A 12,004-nucleotide genomic window follows, 5' to 3' on the forward strand; every position below is an offset into this window, starting at 1 on the left:
ATGATCAGTATAACATGCAACCTGGTCTTGGGCTAAGCTGAAATTGCTTTGAGAGGAAGACTCAGCAGCTCAATCCCCAGCCTATTTTGTTTGCAATAAAAGAGGGCTTTAGAGCAGCATGTCTGCCCGAGTCTGTCTGCACTGTGGAATGGAAACAGTTCCTTACAGCCTCTTCTGTGTGTTGTTCTGTTTGTGTCTGTGTGCTTGTTTACAGGTTGCACGGCCGCTACCACGAACTGGCACCAAACATGGTACCTATGGACTATACGAAGAATCCAGATGTTAAACTACCTATGCAGCTTATAGTGAACATGCCAGAGCTAAAGGTATTACTTTTCATGTCTCCATTCTGCCATTCTTCTGCAGCCCAACCCCACAAAATCCTTGACTGGGGGGACTGACTTTGGCTATAAGGCTGCGTACACACCATACATTTAAAGCAGATTTGAAACAGATTCTTTCTCTCAAAAAATTCCAGGCACTGCAGTTTTCACCTTCACAGAATTACAACCCCCAGCAAACCTTAACAAACTGGTGCCCAACTTTTTGAGGGGGGAAATGTGCTGTGCCTCCTCCTCACCACACTATCTCCATTCCTCCATTCTTCCTGGGAGTCACCAATGGGGAGAGGGCTGTTGTCCTCAGGTCCTGTTTGTAGGCTTCTCAGGGCCACCTGGTTGACAACTGTGAAAACTGCATGAGGGACTAGACAGGCCTTTGACCTGACTCAAGAGCCAGGCACTTCTTGTGAGCTTCGTTTCTTTGCTTAGATCGGTTCCTCACTTCCATGTAAATTCAGCTTCTTTCTTTTTAAAAAATGTTTTCATATTTGGCTATATGGGTATACCACCTGCCTCCCTTCTTCCATAGATTCCCAGGGCAATCCCTGACTTCATCCAGAGTCTATTCTCGAGCCATTGCAGCTTGGTTGCTTTGACCTGCTCACAACCTTGAGGATTACTTTACATCATATCCATGGCCTTGTAACTTCATATATGCACAGGGTGATCGACCACTCAAGACATTATATACAGGAGTCTAAATTCTGGGTTGAGTCAACAGATGAGTTAATTTTAACGCTTCACATTTTGAAGGAAGCTTTGGGATGATCAGTTGCCATATGATATATTTCTATGCTCAGTATGGAACAAAGGAAGGCGGAGGGGAGAAAAAGGTACCAATTCATCAGATTGCAAAATGGGAGATCACAACATACAATATGGAGCCTAGACACTGAGGTCCACCTCCAAGGATCTTCTGGCGGTTCCCTCACTGCAAGAAGTGAGGTTGCAGGGAAGCAGGCAGAGGGCCTTCTTGGTAGTGGCGCCCACCCTGTGGAACAGCCTCCTGTGGAAGGGCAACCCAGTCAGATGGATGGGCTACAAATTATTATTATTATTATTATTATTATTATTATTATTATTATTATTATGCAAGGTGGTGGTCACCTGCTTAAGCCAGCATGTCATGGAGGTGCTGCTTGTATGAACCTGTGCCTTCACATGGAAGGTGGACTCAGGGTTTCCATGGTTTATTGCAGGCTGAAGAAGAGTGGCCTAACTCCTGGCATGATGAATGGCATGGTGCCTGCCACGTGTCCATCCCCATTTGGAAGACAGTGTTTACTTGCATTTCTCAGTATGTCTAGATGAGTCTTCCTGGCTCAGGAACTCAGCCAGTGGCTGGTTGCAGCCAGTTGAGGGTTTTCAGCAGGAGTTCAAGTTCAGGGTCGCACCTTGAAGTGGAGCTCAGGTTGGCAACTCACACAAGCAGACATGAGTGTTGCTTCCCCCATGCCACTCCATCAGCTCCTCAGAATCCATGGCATCACCCTCTGAAGGGGAGGAATTTGGCCCGGGAGAGCAGGATGCAGGTGTTCCTGACTGTATGATCCAGACCTCTTGAGTAGCCACTGCATGCATTGGAGCACCCCAATATTCTCCAACTCTTTCAACTTTTTGGGGGGGGAATTCCCCCAAATGAATGAAATTGTGGGCATTTTTTCTCTGAACTTTAATTAAAATTAGGTAGGGTCACCTGCGGGCCAGATAACATTCGTTGGCAGACCGCATGGGTTGCCCTGGTATAAGAGTGCAGCCCTGCGGTACAATTTAGGTTCATTACCTGCTTCTGAGTGTCCTTAATTCATCACTTTGCAAACTGCCATCACCGTAACTGGATCCTGTGGCAATATACTCAGTTGTAAGAGAAACCAGTTGGTGGTAATGCAGGGGCGTGGAAAGGAGAGAGAGGCTGCTGAAGTCCTGGTTTGCCCAGGATGTTATGTCTGGGTGCAGATAATAACTCTTCAGACGGCTGCTGCTCACGTTCCAACCTGGGCATGGGGGGAGACAGCAAATGGCTCTGCTCTGCTTTTTGCAATGGAAAGGCATGTCTTACTGTTTCGTCCCAGCCTGGCCCATCCTCCCGGTGGACTGGCAGGGAACTTGTGTACAGGGACTGCAAGAAAAGAAATGTGCCTTGTGTGGCCACATTGGCATCACTTTAGAGGAAGCAGTATGGAACATTCTTGGCATGTGCAAGGCATCTCCAGGTAGGGGCAGGGAAATATCCTTCCTAAAACCCAAAAGAGCTGCTCCCGGTCAGTGTAAACAGTGTTGAAGGAGATGGACCAATGGCCTGACTTTGTATAAGGGAGCTTCCTGTGTTGCTGGAACTGGCGGACTGAGTAGATGAGACCAAGAGTGGGTCCAACGGTCAAGAAGGCAGTTTCTGCCCATGCTGTGGAGGGAAGTGAGGGGCAGATGGGGCTCATCCACCTGGGAAGGGAGCCCATCTAGGAGAAGGAGAGAGAGAGCACAGACTTTGCAGGCCAAAGGTCTCCAGTTGAATTCCTAACTTCTCCAGGTAGGACTAGGAGATTTCTTCCTGAAACCTTGGAAAACGGTGGCCATCAGTGCAGACGGGACTGAGAGTGATGTGCAAACTATCTGAGTCAGCAGAAGGCAGCTTCCCATGATACACTGCTTTTCCAACTTGGGCTGGGAAGTAAGCTTTGGCGAGACAGGCTTCACAAAATCCCGGCTCCCCGCTGCCCTCCCTGCCTGCTTTCTCTAGCCCTCTGAACAAACTCCTTCCCAGCCCCTCTACTTGCCAAAACACTGTTTCCCTTCCTGACGTCCTGGGTGGTAGTAAGAGTAGGGATGGGGTTGTCTGGGGAGAATGAAGTCTGTCCCTACCCTGCTGTGCTGAAAAGTACATCTCCCATGAACCACTGGGCTTTCACCCAGGGCACCTGTGCTACTAGCAGGCTGCTCCTGGTCCTACCACTTGGGAAGTCTTGAAGGGGAAGCCCTGGGACATGGGTAGTAACCTCAAGCCCCCAGCCTGGAAAAGCTTATCCATTCTTGCAGCTCTACTTTCACGCTTCTTTTCCACCGGTTAACTTTGAGGCTCCAGCCATCTGACATTTGCAGCTTTACCTGTGCAACTAGTCAGTCAGTCAGTCAGTTTTATTGCACATAGCCAAAGGATACTGCAATGTACACAGAATCATTCAACAGTTAAAAGGAAATATGCTGAATTAATACAAAAAACTTAAAACATTTATATTATCAAAACATTACCTACTCTAAACAGAGCTATAGAAGTACCTTAATATACAGGTTAAGACTTTGAACAAATTTATAGGCTAAAATCACCACATGTCCACTAATATATTAAAAATAATGTTAATTAATACAGTATGCAATTATATTCGGAGTTTGGTGATAAAGATAGAATATATCTTGATGTAAAGGGACCCCTGACCATTAGGTCCAGTTGTGGCCGACTCTGGGGTTGCGGCGCTTATCTCGCTTTACTGGCCGAGGGAGCCGGCGTACAGCTTCCGGGTCATGTGGCCAGCATGACTAAGCCGCTTCTAGCGAACCAGAGCAGTGCACAGAAACGCCGTGTACCTTCCCGCCGGAGTTGTACCTATTTATCTGCTTGCACTTTGACGTGCTTTTGAACTGCTAGGTTGGCAGGAGCTGGGGCTGAGAAAACGGGAGCTCATCCCATCGCGGGGATTTGAACCGCTGACCTTCTGATCGGCAAGTCCTAGGCTCTGTGGTTTAACCCACAGCATGACCCGCGTCCCTTTAGCTTGTAGGGTTAAATAAATTGTAGGTAGGGTCAAATAAATTCATCTCCTTTACAGTTGGTGGCTATCTTGGCTATATAATTTGCTCTAATTTTCCTAGCGGCGATTGCAAAGAGTGCTACAGGCCAGGTCACATACTTATCTATGTCTGCAAGCAGATATAAAATCATGTCAGAGGGGTTCTGGCCAGGGGAGCTTGTCATTATAGGTGCTAAAAATCATTCTCTTGCTTCATTATATAAGGGGCAGCGCAAGATATAATGCATAAGGTCCTCTACTTCAGGACATCCCCTAATGCAAACACGTTTGTTTGTTGGTATGCCTCTGTGTCTCCCATCTTTATAAGCAGAGTTTATTGTATTTAATCGTAACTCTGTAAAAGCTTTCCGAAGTTGTACAAAAGTCAGTTCACTGAAATAAGGTGTTTGTTCATGGGCCTCTCTAAGTTTAAAATATAATGGGGTGCATGTGAATGTGTACATAGAGTTTAGGTTGTTTTTAATTGCCACTGCCCTTATGGTTCATTTAAAAATGTTTTTCTGGGAATATATGTATATTTTTAAAAAGATATTTATTGAGATTTTACAAAAACATAAGTTTACAAAATAGAAGAAAGTCATATAGAAAAAAAGATACAAAAAAGAAGACATAGAAAAATACATAAAAAAGAAAAAAGAAGAATAAAAATACAAAAAACAAAAAACAATTAAAAACAAATCCGTTTTTAGTAACTTTAAACTCATTAGCTTGTTTCCTTGGCCTCCTCACACCTCCCCTTTTTGTATTCCCATTTAAATAATCAAATCAGCAAATCCTTACCCTCTTTCGTTTATCTTAACTCTATATCTTAACATATTCTATATTTTCATCCATTATCAATTCATTTTTGCATATTCTTATTAACTTTGTTGCTAATGCCACTTATTTTCAATCCAACATCATTTTAACATTCATTAATTTTACAGTGTTTCTGAAGATAGTCTTTAAATTTCTTCCAGTCTTCTTCCACCAACTCTTCTCCCAGGTCTCGGATTCTGCCAGTCATTTCCGCCAATTCCATATAATCCATCACCTTCATCTGCCACTCTTCCAGGGTGGATAACTCTTGTGTCTTCCAATACTTTGCAATAAGTATTCTTGCTGCTGTTGTTGCATACATAAAGAAAGTTCTATCCTTCTTTGGCACCAATTGGCTGACTATGCCCAGGAGAAAGGCCTCTGGTTTCTTCAGGAAGGTATATTTAAATAACTTTTTCATTTCATTATATATCATCTCCCAGAAAGCCTTAATCTTTGGGCACGTCCACCAAAGGTGAAAGAATGTACCTTCATTTTCTTTACATTTCCAACATTTATTATCGGGCAAATGATATATTTTTGCAAGCTTAACTGGTGTCATGTACCACCTGTAAATCATTTTCATAATATTCTCTCTTAAGGCATTACATGCCGTAAATTTCATACCGGTTGTAATGGCTTTAGGGGTTGCTTGTGCGTAAATAGCCGCCGCTCTGGGCTAGGTTGGCTGGTTCAACCATTTCTCGCTGGACAGCCATCCACTCTGTGGCTGTTCAGTCGCTGGCAGAATCCGTCAGTGGGCGTTTCTTAAACCTTTTCCAACATAAAAGTTGTTTGACGCCCAGTCTCCTCCTACTCTCCCTGCGCGGAAGTCTTCTGCGCAGGGAGGGCGTGGGTAGCGGCGGACCTGTGCTCTCCCCGCTGGTGTCCAGTGAAGAGTCCCGGAGCCTGCTTCCCCCATTGGCCCCCCTCTATCCTGGTGTAGCGCTGATTTTCTTCCCCAACAGGAGACTTGCCTCTCTCCCTGCTTGGCCCCTCTCCAGCATCGTTGTGGGGCCTCGCCTCCTCCTCTAGTTCCGATGGCAGTCCCCTGACATCCATCTCCCCCCCAGAACCCCCTCCACCCCCGGCCCGACCTTTGGATCCAACTTCGTCCCTGTCCTCGGCCGACGATGCGGGAAATCCTCGGAAGGAGCTGTCGCCATCCTCAGGATTCAAAACCCACTTCCCACCCGCTCTGATCTCTCCCCGCGGGTGGGCCTCCCAGTCTGAATCCTCCCTCTCCGACGCTTCTCCTCCCTCCTCTTCGGAGTCAGGAAAACCCTCAAAATCCTCCTCATTGTCGGTGGTGCCAAATTGCTCCTCCCAGAATCTCGCTGGTGGTTTTGGTTTGCGTGGGAACCGACTGTGGAACTCTTCCACTAGATACCCGTCATTGATTGCCTCCGCAGGAACCCACGTGTCTTCGGACCGGGGTTCTCCCTCCCAAGCGACCAAGTACTCTACCTTGCACCCCCGCCACCTGGAATCGAGTATTTCCGTGGCTTGGTTGTGGTGTTCCCTCTCCTCTACTTGCGGGTGTGTGGTGACTTCTCCCTCCCGTCCCAGGAATTCCCGTCCCTCCCTGTACGGAGAGAGTATGGACCTATGGAACACCGGGTGTAACTTCATGCTGTCAGGCAGCTTGAGCCTAAATGCCACGGGGTTCACCTGCTGTGTTACCTCAAAAGGTCCCAGTCACCTCGGCTGCAACTTCTTGCACCCTCCCTTAAAGGGTAACCCTCGGGTTGACAACCACACCCGGTCCCCCACCCGTATGGTCTCCCCTTCCCGACGGTGCTTGTCTGCCTGCCTCTTGTAAATTTCTTTGGCCCTCTCCAAATTCATCTGGAGTTGCTGGTGCAAGGCCTCCATTTCTTCCACAAACTGCTCTGCTGCAGGTACGCTCCACCCTTCCTCCCCCCTCCCCGGGAAGGCCCTGGGGTGACACCCATAATTGGCCATGAACGGGCTCATTCTCGTGGACACGTGTTCAGCGTTATTGTATGCAAATTCAGCCAGCGCTAGTTTCTCTACCCAATCGTTCTGTCTCTCGCTGACGTAGCAGTGTAGGTATTGCTGGAGTATACTGTTCGCTCGTTCCGCTTGTCCGTTGGTTTCCGGGTGTCTCGCCGTCGAGAACCCCACCTCGACCTGCAGCAAGCTCATGAGCTTCCTCCAGAACCTTGAAGTAAATTGTTTCCCGCGATCTGAGATGACCCTCGAGGGATCCCCATGCAACCTGAAGATGTGATCCACAAACAATCTGGCTGTTTCCTCTGCTGTCACGGCATGTGAGCAAGCTATGAAATGGCACATTTTTGTCAGTAGATCGACTACTACCATGACTGCTGTCTTCCCTCTTGATTTGGGCAAATCAGTCATAAAATCTATGGACACCACCTCCCAGGGTCTTCCCGGCATGGGTAAGGGTTCCAGTAACCCTGCAGGGGCCGCCCTCTCCCCCTTTGCCCTCTGGCAGCGGTCGCACCCCCGTACGTACTCCCGTACATCTTCCCTTACCCTTGGCCACCAGAACTGCCTGGTGACAAGCAGCATGGTCTTGTGCTGACCAAAGTGCCCCGCTGTTGGGTTGTCGTGGAGTTGTTTGAGTACCCCTCCCCTCAAGGTCTCCCCCGGTACATACAGCACTCCCTTATAGTACAGTACCCCTTCCTTTTCTTCAAACTCTCCATGGTTTTCCCTTCCTTCCCGTAGTTCCCTGATTTTAGTTTGGGCGAACTCGTCGTCCCTGGTGAGACCGGCTAGTTCTCGTTTCCCAACCAACACTCCCCCACACACCCATTTGTCCTCGGGGAACATGTGTCAGGCTTCCGGCAGTCCCTCTCCTTCCATGTACTCCGGCTTCCGGGAGAGAGCATTGGCTCTAACATTCTCCTCTCCCGGCACATACCGGATCTCGAAGGAAAACTTGGAGAACTCTTGTGCCCATCGAATCTGTCTCTGGTTGAGTACTCGCGCAGTCCTCCAGTACTCCAAGTTCTTGTGATCCGTGCAAAACTGGATCTTGTGCCGCGCCCCTATTAACAGATGTCTCCATCGGCGAAACGCTGCATAGATAGCTAGCAGTTCGCGGTCATACACCATGTAGTTCGGCTCTGACTTGTTCAGCTTCCTCGAGAAAAAGGCACACGGCCTCCAGTCTTGCTGGGTTCCGGGCTGCAAAAGTACGGCTCCTATGGCCCTGTCTGACGCGTCGGTCTCTAGCCTCATGGGCTTCTCCAGATCCACGTGCAGGAGCTGCTCTTCCGACGCGAACGCTTTCTTCAGGCTTTCAAAGGATTGCTGGGCCCCTTCCGTCCAGACGAACTTCTTTTTGCTACTGAGACAGTCTGTGATGGGTGCTGTTAAATGGGCAAAGTTCTTGATGAACTTCCTGTAGAAGTTGCTGAACCCTAGGAACCTCTGCACGTCCTTCCGGGTCTTGGGGGCCTTCCATTCCAGTACCGCCTGCACCTTGCTGGGGTCCATAGCTAGGCCCTTGTCTGACAACTTGTACCCCAGAAACTCGACCTCCCTTGTGTGAAATTGGCATTTTTCCAGCTTGACCCACAACTGGTGCTTCTGCAGTCTCTTTAGCACTTCCCTGACGTCTTTGACATGTTGCTTCTCATTGTCAGAATAGATTAAGACGTCATCCAAGAAGGCTACGCAGTTTTTGTACAGCAGGGACCCCAACACGTGGTGCATGAAAGCTTGAAAGCAGGCGGAGCCCGACTGTAATCCGAAGGGCATAACTAAGTACTCGAAGGCTCCTAGGGGGGTGAACATGGTGGTTTTCCATTCGTCCCCCTCCCTCATCCTGATCAAATTGTATGCCCCCCTGAGGTCCAGCTTGGTAAAAAATTTCCCCTGCCTCACCCGTGTTAAAATGTCATCAATCCTGGGCATTGGGAAGGTCACTGGTTCTGACACCAGGTTGACGCCCCGGTAGTCCACAACGAGCCTGGGCTTATTAGTATCCTTTTTGTCCACAAAGAACACCGGACTGCCCCCCACCGCCTTTGATTCTCTTATGAAACCTCTTTTCAGGTTCTTGTCAATAAATTCCCGCAACTCCTGCATCTCCCTGTCCAACATGGCATACAGTTTACCCACTGGCAGCTGAGCCCCTGGGAGTAGGTTGATTTGGCAGTCAAAGGGCCTATGGGGGGTAGTCTATCCGCCTCCTTCTCGCTGAAGACCTCCTGCAGGTCAGCATATTGGGGTGGCACCTTCCCTTTTGACTCCACCGCCATTCCCGCCACCCTGGCCACTGTCATCCTTGGGGTTCCCCCCCCCCATGCAGTGTTCCAAGCAGTAAGCTGACCCAAAGGTGACTGTCCGCTGATGCCATGCCACTACTGGATCATGCAGTGACAGCCAGCTCATTCCCAGTATTATTGGGGGTCCTGACAGTGTGGCTACGTGAAAGGCAATAGTTTCTGTGTGCCTGGAAACCCTCATTCTCATTGGTGGGGTCTGGTGCTTCACCTCCCCTCCCAGAAGTTCCCAGCCGTCGATGGTGGTCACTTGCAAGGGAAAATCCAGAGGCAGCAGGTGGAGTTGGTGTTCTAGAGCGAAGCTCTTGCTGAAGAAATTGCAGGAACTGCCTGAATCCAGCAGCCCCTTCACCTTGACTGGGTGCCCATTTGGGAGTTCTAGCACCACTTCTATGGCTATCGCTGCCCTGGGAGGGTCTAGTTGGGGCACTTCTATTGGTTGTTGGCTTGGCTGCCACCCCCGCTGATTGGCAGCCAAGCTTGGCCGTTTCCCTGGTCCTGATCCGTTTCCTCCTTCCCCTCACAGCCCACAGCTCCCACCATCCCTTGCCAGGCCTTTCTTTGAGGGCAGACCCTGGCAAAATGTCCTGGCCGTTGGCAGAGGAAACACTTCTTGTGGGTTCCTTTCCCTCCCTCTTGCGCCCTTCAGTGGTGTTTGAAACCTCGCACGCGCCATCTATTTCTATTGGCTCAGCCGGCTGGGGAGGCTGTCGCGGCATTTCAGGAATGCGGTAGTCATGGTAACGTTCCCCTCTCCCTTCGCTCTTCTCCTGCGCTCCAATTGCAAGCACAGCCTTGGTCAGCTGGTCCATCGACTGCGGGCGGGGCGCGCGGGAAAGCTCATCCTTGACCGTTGGGGACAACCCCTCCTCAAATAACATCTGAATGGGTTCCGCGTCCAGATCCCACCCAAGCCGGTGGATTAACATCGCAAAGCGCGACCAGTACTCTCTAACAGATTGGCTCCCCTGCTTGCACCCTATCAATTGCCGCCGAACCACATTTTGCTCCACTGCGCTTGAAAACATTGCATCCATCGCCTGAAAAAATTTCCTGACATCTTTCAAGGCGGCATTTTGCGTTGCCATTAGGGGCCTGATCCATTCCTGCGCCCCATCCTCCAGATGCCCCACAATGTAGGCCACCCTCTCCCCATCATCCACAAAGTCATCATGCTGCAGTTCCAAAGCGTACTCTATTTCTGTTCGGAACGCGTTGTAGTCCTGGGGCTTTCCCCCAGACTTGTGCACCAGCCCCGGTACCTTCCTTGCGATGGGGGTGGGTCTGACCTTGGCATCCTGAGCCCTCCGTTCTTCCAGCCTCGCCATCAGCAGAGCCACATGCTGTTCTAAATCTCGGTTCCTCTCCACCAGATTCTGCACTCCAGCTGCTCGCTCCGTGGCGCCGGCTTCTCCTGTTTGACTCATTATGCTCCCCTGCCCGTCGCTGCGCACAAGCAACTTTCAGGGACTGACGGATTGCTGTAATGGCTTTAGGGGTTGCTTGTGCATAAATAGCCGCCGCTCTGGGCTATGTTGGCTGGTTAAACCATTTCTCGCTGGACAGCCATCCACTCCGTGGCTGTTCAGTCGCTGGCAGAATCCGTCAGTGGGCGTTTCTTAAACCTTTTCCAACATAAAAGTTGTTTGACGCCCAGTCTCCTCCTACTCTCCCTGCGCGGAAGTCTTCTGCGCAGGGAGGGCGTGGGTAGCGGCGGACCTGTGCTCTCCCCGCTGGTGTCCAGTGAAGAGTCCCGGAGCCTGCTCTCTGCTTCCCCCATTGGCCCCCCTCTATCCCTGGTGTAGCGCTGATTTTCTTCCCCAACAGGAGACTTGCCTCTCTCCCTGCTTGGCCCCTCTCCAGCATCGTTGTGGGGCCTCGCCTCCTCCTCTAGTTCCGATGGCAGTCCCCTGACACCGGTGGTCCACAACTGTTCCCAGTCAGCAAACATAATGTTGTGACCAATATCTTGTGCCCATTTGATCATAGCAGATTTAACCGTTTCATCCTGCGTATTCCATTTTAACAGCAAGTTATACATTCTTGAAAGTATCTTAGTTTTGGGATCTAACAGTTCTGTTTCCAATTTTGATTTTTCCACCTGGAAGCCAATTTTTTAATCCAAATTATAGGCCTCTCTTATTTGATAATAATGAAGCCAGTCTCGTACTTTATCTTTTAATTTCTCAAAACTCTGCAATTTCAATTTGTCTCCTTCTTGTTCCAATATTTCCCAATATTTCGGCCATTTGGCCTCCGTATTGAGCTTTTTCTGAGCCTTCGCTTCCATTGGTGGCAACCACCTTGGGGTTTTATTTTCCAGTAAATCTTTGTATCTTATCCAGACATTGAACAATGCTTTCCTGACAATATGGTTTTTAAATGCTTTATGTGCTTTAACCTTGTCGTACCACAAATATGCATGCCATCCAAAAACGTTGTTAAAACCTTCTAGGTCCAAAATGTCTGTGTTCTCAAGAAGCAGCCAGTCTTTCAACCAGCAGAATGCTGCTGATTCATAGTAAAGTTTAAGGTCTGGCAGGGCAAATCCACCTCTTTCCTTTGCGTCAGTTAATATTTTAAATTTTATTCTAGGCTTCTTGCCCTGCCAGACAAATCTGGAAATGTCTCTCTGCCACTTCTTGAAACAGTCAATCTTGTCCAAAATTTGCAATGATTGAAACAGAAATAACATTTTTGGCAATACATTCCTCTTTATAGCTGCAATTCGACCCAACAGGGAAAGCTTCAAATTTGACCATATTTCCAAATCTTTTTT

At 49.0% G+C, this 12,004-nt stretch overlaps 1 protein-coding gene across 3 annotated transcripts in view; it reads left to right on the plus strand.

Moving 5' to 3' along the window:
• Positions 1-12,004, plus strand: part of CIB2 (calcium and integrin binding family member 2) — a 56,564-nt gene that overhangs the window by 25,944 nt on the left and 18,616 nt on the right. For all 3 annotated transcript variants that reach the window (XM_053364988.1, XM_053364985.1, XM_053364986.1), the window contains one exon: positions 215-326. In XM_053364988.1, coding sequence (XP_053220963.1) covers positions 215-326 — 112 coding nt within the window. The remainder of the gene's footprint in view (positions 1-214; positions 327-12,004) is intronic.

Source organism: Podarcis raffonei, chromosome 14 (genome assembly GCF_027172205.1).
Source record: "Podarcis raffonei isolate rPodRaf1 chromosome 14, rPodRaf1.pri, whole genome shotgun sequence".
NCBI classification, from domain to species: Eukaryota; Metazoa; Chordata; class Lepidosauria; order Squamata; family Lacertidae; genus Podarcis; species Podarcis raffonei.